The sequence below is a fragment of the Rissa tridactyla genome, chromosome 6 (genome assembly GCF_028500815.1).
Source record: "Rissa tridactyla isolate bRisTri1 chromosome 6, bRisTri1.patW.cur.20221130, whole genome shotgun sequence".
NCBI classification, from domain to species: domain Eukaryota; kingdom Metazoa; phylum Chordata; class Aves; order Charadriiformes; family Laridae; genus Rissa; species Rissa tridactyla.
In genome coordinates, this window is record NC_071471.1 from 50,147,901 (window position 1) to 50,168,711 (window position 20,811).

Genomic DNA, 20,811 nt, shown 5'->3' on the forward strand with positions numbered 1-20,811 from the left:
GTCTGTGTCAGAGTATGAGATGTTTGTCAAAGCACTCTTACCAAAACAATTAAAAAACTAAAATCAAAGTGTAGTCACACTGCTTACACAGACTAAAGACAAATCTCTGGTCTTCAATTAAAAAAGAAAAGTCCCGTAATCTACAGCAGTTGGAAAGCAGATCTAACACAATAGAACAAAATATCTAAATTGAGTTTATAGTATGTAATAAGTTTCTTCTGAACTTCCAGCAAAACCCTTCACAGACTCATTTACAGTAATTTCAGCTCTTTGGGATTCACTGAGCCCTTTTTCCTTTTTTTTTTTCCTCTTTTTTTTTTTTTTCTTTTTTTTTTGTTTGGTTTGGTTTTTGACTGGGATGCTGCATAACAGTGGCAATGCATGCAGACTCTTGACAGCTTACTTAAGGATAGACTGGTTTTGTGTTTCACACCAAGATTCACCTAATTGAGGAGAAAAATTGTTACTCTCTTTTGTTACTCACGTCCTGCACTGTCCCCTACAATAGCCTCTGTTTTCACCAATGACGACCTTACTAGTCAAGGAAGCTACCATTTACTATGGCAGATGTCAACACCCAGAGAACTCCCACCACCATATAGTAATGAATCACTGACAGGAGCAAATATTTTATGAAATTACTAGCAAAAATGAAAAGAATTAGCATATTTTTGTAGCCAGGAAACCTCACCATAGCCCAGTCCAGCTGGGGGAGGAGCAGATGCTGTAGTACTGCCAATTGTCATCCCTGCCATGTGATTGCTGAGCTGCTGTACGCTGGCTGGGGGGTGACCGTATTGCTGGAACGTAGATGTCTGGCTGACAGGTGTGGGTGCTGAGCCTGGCAGAAACGGCTGAGAAGCAGGTGGCCTGAGAAGGAAGATGAAAAACCTCACTGGATTCCCCATTATACAAGCAGTTACAACACTCTGTGCCTTTTAAAATTTTTCTACCACAAACACAGGCTGAGTCTGAATTATTTACATGAAGCGCTGTAGCTCACTGGAAAACTTAGGAAAACTCAGGAAGCTCAGGAAAAACAATTACATATCCTGCATGGATCTGAATCCTTCCATCAAAAAAAAATAATCTATTAGCTCTTAAAATACAAGTTCTACATTTATGGCATTTTTTGTTAATTGCATTTCAGTTATCACAACAAATCAGAAGTACTGCAACAAAGTCTACAGGGTGAGCAACAGTCAGGCTTGCACTGCTACGTAAGAATGCTCTGTTGCTCAAAGGATTTGGACTCTCCAGCTGACAGAGCTGAGCTTAACCAGAAGGATATAAAAAACAACGACCTTCCCCCATAACCAGTAATCAGAATGAAGCAGTGAGGACTGTTGCCACTTTCACCACAGAAGCAATGGCAATATCTTTCTGAAGAAGATGCCCAAAAGCTTTAGATGAAGATAACTCAGGCATCCACAACAGACAGAAAAGGACCCAGAACCAATACTAAGGAATTACTCAGTAATGACAGACAGCAACACGCCCCAGACAGAGATCAATTCACACTGCCAAGGAATCAAACACTACAGCTGCGTGGATGCAATTGTTTTAAAACAAGACAGATCATAGGAATCAGAAAATTCCTTATCAAAAAATGACTACTGCAAATAAAGTCTTTGGAGGAGAAGTAGTTTTGCGCAGTCACTGACATTGCTCATATCCTTCCAGATGATTTTCATCTCCAGAGAATCTTATTGTCCAGCAAATACCCCTACAGCTAAATGTAGGGAATAAGGAAGCAATAAAGAAACTCAATGTCCACCACAGGAAAAACAGCTTCAGATTCTAAAAGGTCTAGACCTAGCACAGGTCTACCAATGCAGACCTTCAGTATGATTTGCTCTTTTCCTACGTACCTCTGCATCGGGGCTGCTGAGGCTGGAATTCCATTCTGCACGTCTCCATGCCCAAACTGACTGTATGCCAGGTGGCCAGAAGGAAGAGATGCTCCAGAGGCTGGAGGGGGAGCTCCAGATGTTGGAGGGGCTCTTAATGAACCTACAGACATAAGGGAAAAAAAAATAATAAAAAAGATATAATCACAAATTACTCACAGAAACAAGTGCTTGAATCAACTACCATGAAAAATCCAGGAAAGAAAAAAAGTGCAGAAACAGCTTAGCAATGGCCAAATTGATGTATCAATACTCCACAAGCAACAAATAATTTAGACAACTATATTAGAAGTAGCAAAACTGAAGCACAAATATTTTTAGTCAGTGTCACTAGTCACCATCTCCCCACAGACCAAGTAGAAAATATGTACTGTGGATGGTTTTCAAAAGACAACTTCATCTTTTGATGAAGAAAAAAACCATGCCCTGTCAGTAAGGTATTAAATTCTTCCCTCTCCAAGTCCAATTATTTTTATCCAGATCAAGGAGAGTATTCACATGGAACTTAATGTTTACTGACCTGTAAACATTACAGGTCAGTTTTCCCTACTTGAAAGGTAAGCAGGTTATGTGAGTAGATTCAGTTTTCAAAAATTACATCAGACTAACTGGTTTGATATACAACGTAGCGGGGGCCACCACAGACTGTTCTTCCCAGCCTCTCAAGGCTGGAGGCTAACATGAATACTTTCTCGTCTTTCAGACTGAGCTGGTTCAGTCACAGCCTAAATATATTTGCCTCACAAACAAGACTTCACACTTTCACAGACCACAGAATGATGGATACATCACCAAGAGACTAACTGCACTGTCTACTTCCAAAAAAGACGAATATAAACTTCTATTTTAATAATACTATGTTAAAAATGCTGATAATTAGAATAACCATATTATCATGTCTGCTAATCACAAGGGAACATATTTCATGTATGGGGTATCATTAGATACAGATGACTAAACAGAGTAAACTGCCACATGAGACCAGGGCAGCACATACACACTGACAGTGACCGCCATAACAAGTTTAGAAAGGACTCCGAAACTTTCCTGTGAGGAACCGTTATGAAATAGGAAATAAGAGAAGCCGTTTCTCAATTCTACAGTATAATTTATGCACCAAAGTATAAGATTTCAACTCATATATTTTTGTCTTACCTGCTACATGTAATTCTTAGTAAGGGTGTGGATGTAAATTCAAGGAAGGAATTAACTAGACCTTGTACGAATAACCAGTAATTTCTTGGGTTTTTTTCTTTATTAATAAACTTCTTCCTGTTCTTCACTTCAAGACTTAGGACTTAATTATCTCCAGAGACATTTATTATTTTTATACACATTCATCTCATTAAATTTTGTCTTTTCTAAACTACTGTTACAGTACCTTTGTCTTACTGTTCCTCTGGCTAAGCATTTCCTGATGTCTAACTATTTGTATGTTGTGTGGTATTTCTATTTCTGAATGTCTTTTGTGATACCTTTTCAGCTAATTTGATATGTTTTCATCTATTTTGGAATCTCTTTCCTTGATACTACATGTAAACTGTTTGACATTGTTATCTTTTGTCTTTGAAAGTACATTTAATCCAATTCCTGGAAGGATCCTATGCATTTGGTTTTTTTGGGTTTTTTTTAGATTAATTTAACTTTTCCCCCTACAACTTTAACAGGCATACAATTTGACAAATACATGCTTACTTCAGAAAAAGCTTCTGAAGTCTTCTTTTTCTAGTTCTTGTCACAAATATACTTCTGTAACCGTTACGACAGACTGATCAGATAGCCACTGAAAAAAATTCACTTGAACAGGTATGAATATCTACTGATTTATTATCTTCAGATTCATTATTCTTGAGGAATCATGAAGTTCCCTTTCAACACCTTTGAGATATTGGTCTTACTCATCGCAGACCTCAAAATGGAGGTAGATTACAACAAGATGGCAAATGCCCATGATTTTACTCGAAGCCCAGAGACTATACAGTCTTGGCATAGCTCTGACTCCCTACTCTTCTAAACAAATTGACACAGCTGGAAATAGCTCTTCCAAAATACCCCTAGTTGGAAAGCAGGAAAAATACAGTATGATTTCTTGCAGTGTTTCTAATTCTTACATCTTGATTGCTAGCTTTGCAAGAGTATTTCCTTCTTCAAGCCACAGCTTTTGGAATCATAATTATTCCTAACATGTATTTGGTTTCTGTGCTATAGCCAAGGAAGCTAAAAACTTTTTTGCCTTAAACAGAAGCACAAGTTACAAAAATCTCATCATTTCCAATAACAACCTCCTGCTGCTTGGGGAGATTTTTCATTTCTTCATTGCAATGCTGTCATTTCAAATCTCACGTTTTAGTTCTCTCTCAAGTGGGAGACTGCACTCTTTTAAACTAAGGCTTCTCCCTGGCAGAACCTGAATGGGCCAATTCAGGTTTTGAAATCAATCTTCAGAAAACATTAGTCACAAGTCAGCTTTTATCTATGAATCTGCAGGCATAAGGGATTTCTAGTAGGATTATTTCTTCACATCCTATTTATGTTTCTGGAGAGCTGCCTACAAATAGATTGGGAAGTGTCCCACCCACCTCTGCCTGAATAATCAGGTACCCACACCTTTGAGATAAATATCCATATTAAATGTGAACTTGGCACAGAAGAAGCAGCAAAGCACAAACACTCCCACAGAGAGGACACCATTTACCTATGAAATTAGGTGCAAGAGAAGTGTCAGAGTTGAGAGATACAGGAGAGCCCTTCGAAGGGAACCCCAAGGAAGGAAAGTAACCTGGAAAGACAGAATACACCAGTAAATCAAGCCTGAGAGAAACCACCAAGAGACAGTGTTTCCAGTGCTGAGGACAGTCTGTAATGCAGAAAATATTATATACATAAAATCCATGTCACGCTGTCTCAAACCAGGACACACATTTACCACATTATTCCTTAAGCTATACTCCCTCTCACTGTTCTACCACGCATAACATATTTTACCAACACAGTTCATACGCTAACATTAATACAAGAGTTAGTAGTATTGTAAACTGAATCTATGTGAAACAATACAGCAGCAGCTGGATTGTTACTGGTATTCAGATAACTGTGTTTGCACTTTCAACTGCATGACCTCACCAGAAAGAAACCGATAGACTGTCTGAAAGACTTGTGCAAAATTGTCCCGGTTCTTTCAACATTCTCATAGCAAGAAGCAGCTATTTTCAGCTAGCAGCACAGTACTCCACTTCTGGTCCCAAGCAAGACTAGCATCACTGGCACAGCATTCCCATGTTTCCATCAGTTAGAGCTAGGGTTTGTCACACAAATCAGAGGCAAAAGACTGCCCGACTGAGGATGGCACCTGCTCCCAACACTTCTCCACTCAGTCCTCCAAGCAATTTTATTGTTATTTTTTAAATAAATCCCTAAGACAACTACTTTGAGATCACAGAATAACACTGGCAATTTTCCTTTTACCCTTCAATGTTCACTAAATTCCTGTCCCTCTAGTGCCTCTCTCTCCTCTATGCTATGCAGCTACAACAAGTCTTGCTAAAAAGACCTGCAATAAATATAACATGTTGTAGATGGAGGTAGAAAGGATAACCATCACTATCCTCACTATCACCTGTCTGGTCTCTTTGATTTGTTTGTTTGCCACTCTTTTCCACCTGGTTGTCATATTCAGCAGCTATGGTTCAATTTCTGGCTGTTGTGCTAGTGCTCTGAATTTTACATTCCTTCATTCTGAAGATAGGAATCCTGGATTTACAGCAGCAGGTCCAAAATGCACAACTGACAACTGAGATTTCCTTAATACAGTCTGCTAAGCCTAGGAAGGATGGTCTCAGAAGAAAAGATGGAAGAGAATTCTCCACATTGAATGGGTGGCCTTTGCCTGACATATCAATAAAGTACATGAGATACTACTTAAGAGTAGTACAATACAATTCTGTTGTCTGAATAAGACCACGTTGTTGCCCTCAGTGTTACACTACTTTTGAATCATTACTGGCACAACCAAAATCTGCATTTTTTGTTCTGCACAAGTTTATATGCGTGTTATCAAGCTGTCAAGGTACATCCTGACTGAGCTGACATGAACTACATTTCTGTTGTTCTGAAATTAAAAAACTCAGACCAGAAATAACTTAGAAGGTAAAAAGTTAATTTCCTTAAAAATAAATGTTTTTTCAGACTTGTAAATAATTCTTGAAGTACCTGACAGAAAATGCTCATCAGTCTTTTTCAAAAACATCCTAAACATTCTTCACACTGCTAGCAACCAAAACATGTTTTCTATAAATAGCTGCACTGATGAAACTTTTCTAACAAATCTGTACTAATCTTTGTCCTTTTTGAATCTCCTTCTCTCCCTCACTGAAGGAAGTCCAATTTCTCTGCATTCCTTCCATGGGACAGAAAACACTTGTTAGTCAAAGCGCTCAGGGGCTGAGCTCTGCCTCTGCCTTCCGAAGAAGCAGGATTTCTTCCCTCTGCCCAGTGCTGATTTTCATTACTTTTATAGGCATTTAAACCCTCTGTGAAATTAGTCCAAAACTCACAGATTAAAAGTGCTGTTGGAAGAGATTTATTGAGAGGAAGGGAGGAAGAGGATTAAGGACACAGTAGGAAGATGGCGCAACTGAATAACCCATTCTTTAGCACACCACACTGACTCTTCTACTCCACTACTCTGCTAACTCCAGACAAAAGAATGCAACAGGGTAATTATTGAAACCCCAAATTTCAGTCTCCCACTTCTGTTAGTTTCAAGACAACTATAAGCGCTTTGACTGCTCTATCCTTCTCATTGAGTTTGGTTTAAAATTCAAGAAGTTGCAAAAAATTCAACATATACTTGGATGGGAGAATAATACAGAGACTATTAGCATGATTAGCATATTCCTCATTTCCTTAAAATACCAATCTGAAATCTAAACAAATATTTCAGAGTGGAAGTTCATGTTGTGCTTATCTCAGTAGAACTGAATTCATCCACATGATTTTGAAAGGCAGAAATATTTCTACCCAAAGCAATAGCATCTTCTCCTCTACATTTCAGATGTTAAAGTCGCTATTAATCTCCCAAAGCAATTCAGGTACTCTGAAACAAAGACTCTTGAAGCTAAGACTTTTAAGTCTTTATTTTGAAAACAGGAAAAAAAGAAATCAAATACTTTGTTTCTTTCTTTTTTTTTTTTTTAACAGAGACAAGTGATATGATCCTGCAAAAACAGGAAAATTTGGGAACAAGTTAGCTTGCCACATTTCCACAAACTTTCTACATAATGATGTAAGGCAGTCTCAGTTATAAATCTGTTACAGTCCCTAACTGCTGCCCCTCCACATGACCTCATGAAGAAGACTGTCCTAGTCAGGTGCTTCAGTATCACAGGGCAGGGACATACAGAAAAAAGCAGGCTGCGCTTCACAACATGTTAATTTTGTGAGCTATTAAAAGAAGAGTAAGCCCTACTAAAATGGACAAGTGACAGAACAATAACCTCAGAACGTACAGGAAGAACGTGATTTTTAACGTTACAGAAGAAAAGGTAATTGCTACCACAAAATAAAGGCTAACAACAGGAAGCATACAAAAAAATAATCCAGGCACGCAGCCATGCACAGGTTACCAATCATTAAGTTTTGACTGACAAGTACCTTGTGGAGGGACTGGCTGTTGATATCCTGGCATCGGACCATTATAAGCTCCATATTGCGACTGAGGAACCGCTGGCAATGGCTGTCCTCCGTAGGCCGGCTGCTGGTATCCCTGATATCCAGGCTGAGGTTGCCCGTAAGGAGGCCCTGTGTGAGCTTGCTGGTTTACACTCATTGTATTCACATCCCCAAACTAATCTCACCTGCAAAAAAGGGGGGGAAAAATGGCTTTTAGCAAACATAAAACCAAATTGTCCAACTTCTCTACTGTTTCACAGAAACGAGAGCTTCTCAGATACTAGGGAAGGTAAAACATTAATGGCAATTTGCACAGCAATTTTTTCAAGTAAGATAAATGCTTTACAAGAGCTAGTTAGAAAACTATTTTCAGAAACTAGGTTTTCCAATCAACTTATTCATGGCTTCATGCTGGTTTGACTTCTGATCATCATCTTAGAAAACAATACCATAATTTGCAATTCCATAGCAGATGATTATCTTCCTGAGACACCTTATGAACTACTTCCACCTCACAGAAAATCAGACCAACAAAAAAGAGATTTCATGACATAAATGAGAGATTCCCAACATGACACTTCAGTTCAGCTTTCATCTCTGTTAGTCTACTTGATCATGCTTCCTTCCTACAAGCAACAATTCACCATCCACAAAGGCTGCTTCTTGAAGTGTTTGATAGAATCCAGAACAGAACCCATATATGATTTTTTGGTTTGTTTTGTTTTAAACAATAGATGATTTAAAGTCCTTGTTATGTACATAAATTTCAGAAAACTAAGATATCACAAAAGCAGCATGTTCATCTAAGAAAGATGTTCAAAATGGAAAAGAATCACAGGCAAAGATATCACTAAAGGAGTTACACAAAAGTGTAAGATCTGAAACAGCAGAAGAGACAGGACAGATGTTTCTTGGCAAAGTTATGCAAGAAATCTTGCTTAACAGACAGGTTCCCAGTTCCTCTAACTAACTATATAAAGAGATTGACTACAAGGAGAAAAACAGAAATGGCATTGGGAGACCTCAAACCTAGCAGGCAATTCTTACAATACCAGAGTACCAAGCAGGTAGATAAGTCACAGAGCCCTTGAGTTGCAGAGAGACAAGGAGATGACTTCAGAGGCAGATTTCCTCATAGTCTGTTTTTCAAGGATGTTTTACATCTCCTGTACTTCTCTGGATACCCATATGTCACTGTTACCCTCTTCAGCTAAGACTATCTAGATTAACACTGTAAAGAAAGGTATCTTTACAGCTTTTTCATTTTTTATTAAAAGACTGCCGTTTATATAAAATGCAAAGTTAAGCTGAAGCAAATAACTAATTTTGCCCTCATATTTTGCTCCAAATCCTATGATGAACTTGTGTATTAAAGATACACAGTAAATCTTAACAAAGATGAGACATACTGCTGCAATAGCCATCAGACAGTTGAGGCAAATTCCAATGAGGAATCTACAGCTTAACTCAAGCAGATAACAAACACCTGAGCTCTTTCGCCTATACATTGATTAGAGTACCCCAGGCAATGCCAAGGTTGGTTCTTTACACTACCAAAAATACGATGTCAAAGAATTTTTTCAACAACTGGCACAACAGTACTAAAGTAGTTGTACTAAAGTAACTACAGTCCTGTAAAAACCATCCACACAGAAATAAATTCTTTCAGATCCATATACATATATAAAATAAAGGGGAAAATACATACATCACAAGTGATCTAATTACTTACAGAAGAAAACTAGCATAATACATACATACTACATTTAACCTCCTATAGCTAGTAAACACGACAAATGTCAATACTAAGAATGAAAATGCTTACTCTGAAATTAAACTTTATATGAAAGGAAATAAATCAAGTTTTATACTTTTATTCTTCAAGCAGTATAAAGGTAATGATAGAGCTTTTGTTTAGCAAAAGAACTTCTCTTAAATAGTTAAAGGTGACCTGCTCTTGAAAGTAACATAATGTCATTTGCAACAGCTTACAACGGCGTGACAGAATTTTTGATCAGCCTGCACTGTTTTTAATCATGATTACACATGATAAACATGACAGCCAGAGAGTCCTTGCTAAAGATTCTGGTTTCCCACACCACCTTTGACTTAGTTCTGCAGAACAGTCTAACCTTAGCAGCCACAGGGCCAGGAAATCTGGACTTTGGGACCTACTCCCTTCCCAAGCTCCCCAAAAGGTTAACCTCTTCCTCCCTAGTTCGGCAACTAGTGTCACCACATTGCAATCACGGACCTACCCCAAACCACCTCCTCTTCAGTGCAAACAGTAAAGCAGGAGAGTTCCTCCTGCAAAGGTGGTGTAAAGGGAAGGGAGAATGCCGCGAGAAGACTGTTCTACCCGTACACCTTGGACCATCCAGGCAGGGACTCTGCCAAGGAAGGAGGGCTGTGTTCTCTTCTTCCTGCCCCTGCCTATTGCTTATTGGATTGTGCATGAGGAGCCTGGCTCCCAGTCACTGCTCCTACAAACAGGTCCTTCCTCCAGGAAGAGCTGCAGGCAAAGTAGCAGCATCCTGCAGGATACCTCCTGAGCTATAATCATTAAGACACTCTTCATAAGTTACACCTACAGAAATCCCTGAACAGATCTAATGTTTGAACGAGGAATTACTGCAGGGTAGAAGACGACCAATCTTTCCTGCTTTTTCTTTTTTTGGTTAAAGCACAATAGGGCAAGAACTCAAGCACATCCCTCACAAACCACTTCTGACTTACTGTCGTGAGTGAACTCAGTATATCTTACCTGATGATCTTTTACTATTCTCTTTTCAGCCTTCCCTCACCTCCCTCACTATTTCCCACTTGAGCAGGTAATATCTGTCGGCTTGTTGCTCTCTCGGCAATAATACTGACCATACTTACACAAAGAGGCAAGCTCGTTTAATGCAAGTCTTACAGAAGAAAAGAGTTTTGAGATAATTTCCCACACTTTCTATGGAAAAAGTAGGGACACAAAGGAAGATGGTTCTAACTCAGTGTCCCAACTGAGAGAATGGCAGATATACCTCAGACCTTTAGCCAGCCCCTGTGGCAGACAGAACAGGCCAATCTCCACCACAGCACAAGGGGATGCTTGCTCCATACTGGCAGAAGGTTAAGGAGCCGCCTGGAAAGGAGGAGGAAGACTCAAGAACAAGCTCAGTGTCAAAGCTGGGGACAAGGCTGCTTCATTATTTTGGTTGCTCAACTTGCTCTAAACATAAGGCCAGTGGCATGCTTGCTCATCACTGATGCGGAATACCGTAAAGGGCAGGGCCAAGAGTATCTACCTCTGAGAAGGCGGAAGACAGTTGTCACTGAATGAGTCCATTTTCTTCCTCCCCCAGTGCAAGTCATTTGTATCAAACAGCATTCATTTCGTCTCCACTCAATATATATTAAAACCTGGTCACTTGAGATATGAGGAAAGGGAAAATTTTATGCCCTTATGACATGAAGAAAAAAAAAGTCACAGAAAGAATGAAATACATGCACCAGATAGGGAGAAATGGAGAAAACAGGCTGTTTCACTTGACAAAAATACTGAGGATATTCCTTTGCATGTAGTAACATATTACCAAAACTAAGTCAAACACAGTATTAAAACATGCTGTTGAACATCATATTACTACTCAGCAGTTAAAACATACAGAATTCAAATAAGCAGGGATTATTGGGAAAATACTATGACAACAAGTGGTCATTACTATAAATAACAAACAAGCTTCTTGCAAAGCACAAGACAGTCACTCTATACCATTTTCTGTTCCTCTGTATAAAGGCAGTTGACCATGGAAGTTTTGGTCAAAATAGTTACACAGCTGAAATTCATACTCGAACACCATTACACAAGACAGACAACCAGTACTGATCAGCAACGAACTGACAGGAGAAAAATACACAGTAATAGTGTGTGGGGGATCATTTAACTTTCACAATAGTTTCCAGATTCCTTAGTATTCAAACAAAGCAGAGTACAGTGCAGTTTTTATGACCTGTTTTTTTAAAACCTGTTTTTTTAAAAAACCTAGTGATTCATATGAGCATGTTTCAATCAGCAAATCACCAAATCACTGAAAACTGCATATTCATCATTTTTATCATCTGCATTCACTGTTAATTCCCTTTTGAAACCAAAAAGCTTGATCTCATCAGCTCTTGATCGCTTTCTAAAGCAAACACGTACAGCAAAATTACTTTCCTTCAGAAAGATTCTTGTGCTTCTTTTACTGGTCCCAGAGAAATAAAAGCCTTGTTTGTTCAAAATTCGGGGGGAGAATGATCCTTAAAAAACCAAAAACTTAAAATTGATAACAGCACAGCCTCCTATATTTTGCTGCAACTGAAGGAAATATGTCTACTTCATTTATGAACACAGAAATCAAAATCATTTCCAAAAGATGGGACGGAAGGGGACAATCAGCATCCTCAGAGAACAATTCAGAATACTACCTACAATGCTTTTAACGCTTCTCTTCTGCAACTTTCTGGAGAAGCAGCAAAGTTATGCCATTCTTCTAAAGACCTAGACTCTGGAGCTAAGAATACTCTTCTGAAAGGCAGATGTCCTTGGTTTTGTTTCAGCTACAGCTTGACTAGGTCTTCTACAAGCACTCATGGAACACTTGGTTCTCTTCAGCTACAAGAAACTTCTGTTTCATTTTTCTACAGAAAATCCTGGAATAGAAGCTCACATCCTGGAAGTCAGAGTTTGGCAACTGATTTGGAAGCACTCAGGCCATTATAACAAATGCCTCCCATACATTTGTCCAAATCAATACAAATGGCACTACTGGAACTGACCCTTCAATTCAGTTGTATTTTTGTGGTGCTCTGTCTTTCCACCTGGGCAGAAGATTCTCAACTTGTTACACCACAGGTAACATTTTCTTCATCTACGCACTTTGAGTCACTGCCAGAAAGATCTGTTTTAATAGTTCATGAGAGGTATAAGACACAGTTTTCAAACTGAAACTTTACAATTTATTATCAGTGAAAGTGCAGAAGCAAAAATGTTTTCACAGAAGACATTTTCAGAAGAAGAAAGGATAGATTAGCTGCTGTAACTTCTTGACACAACAGGTACTGGAGCAGACTTTTGCAGCCCAGTCTTTCCTGGGCTGTTTTGAAGAGGTCTTTCGGCCTTCAGGACATAAAAATCGTGGTTCACATCTAAGGTGAGATCACTTCTATGTCCTTCTAAAGAAGGGCCACATTAAACCCTGTCTGTCAGGCTGATTTGTCACCTTGGGCAAGGTCCAATTCAACATACAAGTTATGAGAGAGTGAAAGTAGTTAAAAACTGAATACATAAAGAGCTTAGTCTTGACCTAACCTTAAACCTACCATCATTTCCAACCACTGCCGCCACCACCACTAGATTCTTACTTAAGTCAACAAAGAGGAGAAAATGTGATTGAAGTCTCCTGGTGGGACCGATCTACATCTCTATCTCTGTGTTAAAGGTCTAGGAAAAGATTTCAAAAGCATTCAGTTATGGGCATTGCTTCTGGCGAGCAACCCTGTGGAGGCAAGTCATTGGAAATATGACATCGACAAAATGACAGTGAAAGATTTCTCTCCTCCTTAGCTACCTCCACATACATGTTACATGTGAAGTCATCTGACTCATTTCTATGAACTTTGCACAAGTATAATTGATTAGAAAAAGTTACAAGAGTAGTTTAAAGGTTAAAGAAGAGGTCAGAAGGAAGAATTCTATATATTCCTATTAATCCATAAGATGAAAATACATGTTATAATGCTAAACAAGTTTTCTTCATATAAGTTGTAACACTGACCATCTTTCATCCAAAATTTCTGTACTCTGACTTCCTCTACACAAATAAGCATTACACAATTCTCATCACTCATAAAAACCAAAAAAGCTCAGAATTAGCTTCTCTTAAGGCATACAGCCCAGTTTACTGTCTTTTAGTGCTTTCTATGCTAACAATGAATCTTGCTGAGCATAATAGAACAAGCTCTATCTTCACAATTCGTCGCTAATAAAGCTTTGCAAATCTAAAGAACAAGAAACATCCACCTTCTCTCTTCTGTGGAGACTTTGTTGTTGATCGCTTTTAGTCACTTTGTACCTTGCCCTTCCTCAGCCAACCATCAATTCTTTCTTGGATTTTTGACCCTCTTTCTGATAAGTGTTACAGGAAGAAAATAGAGTCCTACAGTAGCAGGAGAAAACATTCAGAGGTACACGCATCAAATGACTATAAATTAAAGAAATAATCCTTTAGACAATTGTTCATTACTGTAACTCAGCTTTCAGCCATGAAATGAGAACCTGTAGCAAGTGTCCCAGCATATTAAGACGAAATATTTCTCAAATCGATGTCTACTTCACAGTCTGTCTATAGCAATAAAGAACCCTGAGCGGTACAGCTGCAAGCAGAAAAGGGTAGTTCCAAAAGCAGGAACCTTTACCACACAAAAACAGATAGAAATGCCTATGTTTCCACAAACAGTGTATATACAAGATTGAAGGTCAGTCTGCTCTAAAGATAGAGGCTCTGGAGTTTTAGGCCATATACATTTCTATCCACCCCATAACCAGAACACCTACTCTATGAGAAGGGTTCAAAAAAAAAAAAAAAAAAGAGTTTAAAGCCAAAGTTCCCTGAACCTACTCAGGACAACTTCATATTAACAAACAGTAAAGACTTTATGACAAAATTAGCAAGGAGTCACTTCTCATTCTAGCACTGTGATTTTACACTGCTTGTAAACAACAACAACAAAGAGACATTGCACGTTATGTTTCAGATGGTGATTTCTCCCCTTCTAACATCCCCCCCTCAACATTTGGTAAAGTTGACTATTGAATCCTTAACAAAAAAGGGATCTATATAAATATTTTTATGGAATTATCACATTAATGGCTAATTATAACACTGAGTACCAAACTGAAAAAAAATGTGTATTTTAAGATGCCTGTACTGTTAACTCTGGTGCATAAATTCTGATGTGGGTGTAAGCAATTCAGCAGTCATTTCAGCAATGACTTCCATCAGACAGTAATTTTAAACAGAACTTCAACTACAGTGTGACAGGTACCAAGAAGGCCCAGTTTGGATGGTTCTGCAAAGTCTCCCTGATAAAGATTTCAGGGCTAAGGCAACACACACATATAATGAAAAATAAAACCAAGTACATCCTAAGAATAAAAAGTAAACAAAACTAACCTTCATTCTACTCCAAAGAGCATTGCTCAGAAAGAGCAAAAGCAGACTCCGATGATACAAAACATCTACAAAGCACCATCTACATGGAAAACAAGAGCACATCTCGCATAACTGCTTTTTTCAAGACTACACTTGTATTATGGTCATGCCATCTCCGTTCTTTTCCTCCTTCCATTCTCAAAGCCACAGGCAGACAATCGCCAAATTTTATCACCAAATCCAACCAAACTCAGTCACCGGGTCCCCCCCACACGGAACGACCGTCCTCTACGAGCTTGGAATGAATGGAAGCTTGAACCGCACAACACAAGCGCGGGGGGAAGGATCCACGGATTACAAGAGATTAGGGACGCTACAGAGGGGGTATCCGCCTCACAGCGCGCCCGGGCCCAAAAACACCGCTTGGTTTTCCGGGAGGGAGCGACGGCCCCACACGGACCCTCCGGCACTCGCCACACCACACCGGGACGCCGACGGCTCCCCCCAAGGTAGCCCATGCTCTGGAGGAGAAGGCCCCGCCGACAGCCGGCCCCAGACCCGCAGGCCGGCACTCGCTGACCCGGGCCGGGCCGGGCCGCGTCGCCGGCGGCGCGGGGCGCTCCGGCCCGGACACGTTACCGGGAATGACCCGGGCGGCTGCAGAGGCCGAGCGCGGCACGCAGGCACGGCGGGCCCGACGCGCCACCCGCCTGGGCGCCGCCAGGCCTCAACTCGCTGGCAGGGAAGGAAGCAGCGGCACCTCAGGCTCGAGCCCCCACCGGGCCGCCGGGCGCGGTGCCAGCCGCCCGCCCCGAGCACCTGCGCAGCCGCCCCCGGCAGGCCCGGCGCTCTCCCCCCGGAGCCACTCCGCGGCCTCACTCACCGCCGCTGTTCGCCGCTCCCGGCGCTGCTGCCGGGCCCGCTTCCGGTTCCCGGACCCACCGCTCCCCCGGAAGCTCCACTCCCGCGCCCGCCGCCTGCCACGTCCGCACTCCCCGCCAACCCCCGGCCGCCGCCGCGCCCCGCCCGGCAGGGCCCGGATGAGGCGCAGGCGCCGTCAGGCAGAGGGGGCGTGCGCACTGCCTCCGCCCGCGCGGCGCTGACGTCACGCCGGGGGCGCACGTCGGCAGTGCGGGCTCGCGACGGCAGGGCTCGCGCTCCGCGGGGCGGTTGTCAGGAAAGGCCGGGCCGCGCTGACGGGGGCGACCGGGCTCCGCCCGGCCTGAGTTGCCGGTGGGCCCGGCCTGGGACCAGCCGCCACTCCGGCAGCGGCTGTCGCCGCGCTTGCCCGACGGGCGCCCTGCACTTCCCTCGGGCCCAGGGAAGCCCCGAGTAAGGCGGGAGGGCTCTCGCGGGGCCGCTGTGGCGGTGGTGGGGCACAGAGCCCTGGAGGCCATTTTCTCAGGTTACTTTGCACGGCCGGAGAACCAGCGTTCCACCGCAAGAGCAGCCGAGCCGTGGGCTGAGGGCATGGGTGCGCTGTGGCACAACCACAGCCCAACGCTGCTGAGCCTCGGCCCGCGCTGGTCACAGTGCCCTTGGCCGTGCGTCTCACCGGTGGCCTGTGACAGACCGGGGCCAGTTTTGCGCCAAAATGCAATGGTGGTGCAAGAGTTGTTCACTACCTTGTAAGGTTTTGTTGCTGTGCGCCCGCCAGAACCGTGCAGTGGCCCCGAATGAGGGGTGTTAGAATACTGGCAACGGAGTAGTCAACCAAGCAATGGTGTCACAGCAAAACTGTCCTTTGAATGTTACGGTACAAGGGTATCACAGGGATTGGTAAGATACTTGTTAGTCACTGGGAGATACGCACATGCAGAATAAGGAAGAGAAGTTTGTCCTTGGGATTTTAAGAGAAAATTACATTTTAAGCCCTGTAGGAAAAAGGGGAATGTGGATTTTATTTCTCCTGTAACTCCAAGGGATCAAGGTGGCTTGGGACAACCAGGAGGTCTTGCCTGCCATGGTCCTAAAGAGAAGAAAGTGCAAATCCAGTGTATCTGGGTGCAAAGCTGTTCTCTTGGTCACTGGGGAGTCTATGTATGCAGTGCCCCGCAGAGAACTGCTTGAATCCCATCTGTTTGGCTAATCCTGGCTATTCTGGTCCCAGTGTCTAATATTAGGAGTGGCTGTAGGGGATGTTGGGGAGCAGCAAGCTGCAGAGGGAGCACATTACATTTACAGTCTGCCTGTGGTTTTCAGGGCAGGTACAGTGCTACCGTGTAGTGACACTAGCTGCATGGAGAAGACACAGGTGGGGGAGTACACCACTTGCAAGCTGGTTTTGTTCGGCTTCTGAGGGTCAGGTGCTATCACCTGATCTTGTACAAGTTTGTGCCTGTGTCCTGTCCTTGCCTGAAACTCATACTAATGAATCCCAAGTGCTGGGTGACTCTAGGATTTGCATTTGGAATGGAAAGTGGAAATAAAATTTTTACTGAAATGCTTCCAGCTTGAAAAGTGTCAGACAAAGCTCTGGAGAGACAGAAGGTGCGCTATTTTCAGCCACGCTCCGGTGAGAGACCCATGTGGGGGGGCACAGAGGGTGAGATTGACATGACACGTGTGTAGGACAACTCTGGCCCCTTACCAAGAGCAGAATCAAATGTCTAATCATAGGCAGAGCAGCAGCTGAGAGTCCAGAAGAGCAGGGAAGGCTGGGCTTCACAGTCTCGACTCTCCTCTTGTGTGTGTGTGAACTTGAAGGAGAAAGTGACCAGAAGGCCTTTTGGGGGACTGGGGAATCGTGGTGTGAATTGTGAAGATGGGAGTAGAATATATCACCTGTTAAGAACTGGAGTCTGTTTTGAAATTGGGAAGACGAAATATCCAAAGCGCAGAAATCATGGGAGCTGAAGAAGAAATGCTCATCACTCTGTCTGGAGGTGCCCCCTGGGGCTTTCGGCTGCAAGGGGGTTCAGAGCAGAAAAGACCCCTTCAAGTGTCAAAGGTAGGACCTCAAGATGTGAACTGTGAGGGCAGAATTGTTCCACTGAACTCAGATATCTCTACTGAGTCGGGCATTTTTCACTACCGTTAAGGAATGCAGGAACTCCTTACTGTGTGCAGCAGATCTTAAAAGGAAAACTAGAGTGGAATGGTCAAGCAGGGTGTGAGGTGGGATACTAGTCCTGAAATAGATACTACTGAGGTAGAGACAAGTGTCAGGTGAAGACTGGCTCCAGTGCAGGTCTGTACAGCTCGGAAACTTTATAAACTGCACAACAACACCTGTCAGCAGATGTATAACCGTAGTGGTGGTGCAGGAAAAAGGGCTCAAATACAGAAGCTTCAGTACTTGCATAAGACATCCAACTAAAGAAAAAATAATTAAAATTGAAGCAACAAAAGCCATATTTGGAATTCAATTTAACTATCACTAACAATTCATTACTATATTCCAGCTTTCAAAATAGATGCATTTCTTAGGGTCTCTTCTGTTGGTGAAACTTTCTCAATACTGTCCGAAGTGAATGTTTTTGATGCTCTAAGCAGCAAATATGGGTTACATCCCAAGAATTAAACCAGTTATTTGGATGAGAGAAATAATAAAAAAGGAATAAACATGAACCTTGAGTTGCACTACTTTTGATAAAAAGCTGTTACTGTTCTCTTTTCATAAAGACTACTGAGTAGCTTAAAAATAAGGAAAAAAAGTCCTCTGTTTATTAAGCCCATAATAGCTGCATTAGCTTTAACTCAATATCTTGGGATGTTTCACTGGAAGGCACTCAGCAGCAGGAATGAAAAATGCTATGCCAGGCTCTTCTCTTTCCTTAAGTAGACTGTGCCTCTGACAGAGAATTTTAAAGTGAAAGGTTCTGTGTCATTTGACTCACCCCAGGTCAAAGAGTGTTTGTCTGTAACTTCTGCCAAATGGTTTGGAATCCCATAGCTTGGCCCTGAAGTGGATGTTTCTTACATAGAGAAAGATGATTTTTCTCCACGAAAACAACTTCTGCGCATACTCATAGAGCTTAAGGTGCTGATGAGAAAGAAGCAATATCCTTGAAATAGGTATCTGGCATCAGTGGTTGTTAGGAAAATGGGATTTTCAGTGGCCAAATAAACTCCGTAGGGTCTAGGATTATTTTGACTCTTGTTTTTCCCCCAGGAGACAAGAAACTGGGACTAAAAAGAGAGGAGATACTGAGTGTCTTATAAAGATTACTCAGGATTGAACAGCAGCAAGAACTAGCCATTACCCAGGCTAAGTTGCACCTTAAGGTGAATAAAATATTGCTCAAGGATTAGAAGCACTTCTAGAAAGGTATTGACTAGAAGTAGCTCTCACCCAGAACTGGGTGAGATACATTAAGTCTAGCAATACAAATCTATTTTACAATACGTGGATATTGCATTAAAAAAAATTATGGAAAATATACTAATCCATTTGAAGCTCAAAGTGTACATCATTCTTCAAGCAGGACTTTGATTTTATAATTATTATTTTGGGCTATTATTGTCCAGAATTTAATGGTACCAGGTAACCATACATACTCACTGTCTTAAAGGCAACACCATTTAAACAGTCTCCAAAGAAATGATTTATTGATCCTTACTGTGAACCCAGTAAGATCATACCTGAAAATAAACGTCTTAGAAGAGAATAAACTCCCAGGAGTCATGGAGTAACCTAATTGTCCGCCTCTTACCATGCAGAGAGTAGAAGTTTGAATGTCAGTTTTCAGCTCTCTGAGTTGAAAGATCAACTCTTCATTCTTCTGAAGTTAGAATTCTGCTATTGACACCAGCAGGATGAAGTCTGGGCCCAAATGCTGCCTGCAAAGCATTGTCCAAAACTCTAACATCATTAGCGCTGTCCGTTAGGAGCCAAAGATGGGCATGGTCCCATCACTAAAGAAGCCTGACCAGGGATTGTGGCCATATGATATAGCATAGAGAAACAGGAAAGTATTGTGTGTTTCTCTATTGGTTTGTTAGAGCTGGGTCTCATGTGGATGAGCAATTCGCTCAGTTTGGCCTCTATCCAGGAGATCAGTGCTGTTGGGCAACACTGGGAAGTGTGGTAAGAGGGAGGTGTCACTGAGATTGAGCCTGCCCAGCAAAGGGGAGGTCAAACAACAACATGGTGTTCATTAGTACAGTGAAGAATGTGTTGTGCGTGTATGGAAAGCAAGATTAGATAAATGAGAGGGTCTATTAGTAAGCTGATTGCTGTCAAAGAAAGGACTCTTGGGGAGAAAGAGAAGTGTTCACATGAGACGAGGAAAACTTTGGCTTAGCAGAGCTGAAATATTAGCACTTTGGTTCTTACAGCAAAACCTATTTGGACAGAATGGGGAAGGACAGAACAGGAACATGGATGAATCTGGAGAAAATGTGATAGAAGATACAGGCATGAATATTCGACAGGTGCCAGTCAGCAGCCTGATACAGTTGGTGTCTCAGGCAATTCCAGTGCTGTCATTTTAGGCAATTTCAACTTCTAGACTAGAAAAGTCATACTAGTAACACTAAGAAAAAATGCTCACCCTTGGATGCCGAGTCAAATTGTTTCTGTATACCTTTCTGGATGAAAAAGAGCAATGAAAAGCTAATTTGGGCCTAGTAAGTGGAAATGAATCAAGCATAACAAATAAGTTTTATATAAATTATATACATTGTAGTTATGTAGAGGTGCTGCAATTGCTAGACCAGACTGGGTTAATGGTCACTCCATCTCCTGCTTCCTGTTTTCTTTGTGTTTCCTGCAAGTGTTTTCAGAGGAAGTTGTAAACTTCACCAATGCATCTAATTTTCTATTACTGCAATGCGGAGGGAAATTCTTTCACCCCAGCTGATTATCAGCATGCCCTATGAAGTGTGTAAGAATTTACAGTCCTGGTGGTTTACCCTACAATTAAACAGATAATTATTTGTGAACAGCTAGTGCTTCACTTGTCTGACTAAATCTTATATGGTTTCCTAATGAAGATTTGATAACATCAATTGGCCGGGCATTCCAAAGACTAAATGTTGCACAAAGTGGGGTTTCCTGTCAGAGTTGCTCATGTTGTATTACAAAGCCCTGCATAATTCATCATCTTACT

General features: G+C 41.7%; 2 protein-coding genes across 7 annotated transcripts in view; one reads left to right on the forward strand and one right to left on the reverse strand.

Moving 5' to 3' along the window:
- Positions 1–15,768, reverse strand: part of SEC24C (SEC24 homolog C, COPII coat complex component) — a 39,231-nt gene extending 23,463 nt beyond the window's left edge. For 2 of the 6 annotated variants that reach the window (XM_054205631.1, XM_054205628.1), the window contains exons 1-5: positions 15,642–15,768; positions 7,563–7,765; positions 4,606–4,689; positions 1,872–2,013; positions 692–870 (exon numbers count right to left, since the gene is read on the reverse strand). In XM_054205631.1, the coding sequence (XP_054061606.1) occupies positions 692–870; positions 1,872–2,013; positions 4,606–4,689; positions 7,563–7,737 (580 nt within the window). In that variant the 5' untranslated portion in view covers positions 7,738–7,765; positions 15,642–15,768. Of the gene's footprint in view, positions 1–691; positions 871–1,871; positions 2,014–4,605; positions 4,690–7,562; positions 7,766–10,870; positions 10,895–14,779; positions 15,086–15,641 lie in introns of those variants that run through there. The other 4 variants (XM_054205629.1, XM_054205630.1, XM_054205633.1 and 1 more) reach the window with 4 other exon arrangements.
- A 1,612-nt stretch (positions 15,769–17,380) lies between these two features.
- SYNPO2L (synaptopodin 2 like) overlaps positions 17,381–20,811 on the forward strand; it is a 40,699-nt gene continuing 37,268 nt past the window's right edge. Inside the window, exon 1 of the mRNA XM_054206568.1 lies at positions 17,381–17,708. Coding sequence (XP_054062543.1) covers positions 17,604–17,708 — 105 coding nt within the window. The 5' untranslated portion in view covers positions 17,381–17,603. The remainder of the gene's footprint in view (positions 17,709–20,811) is intronic.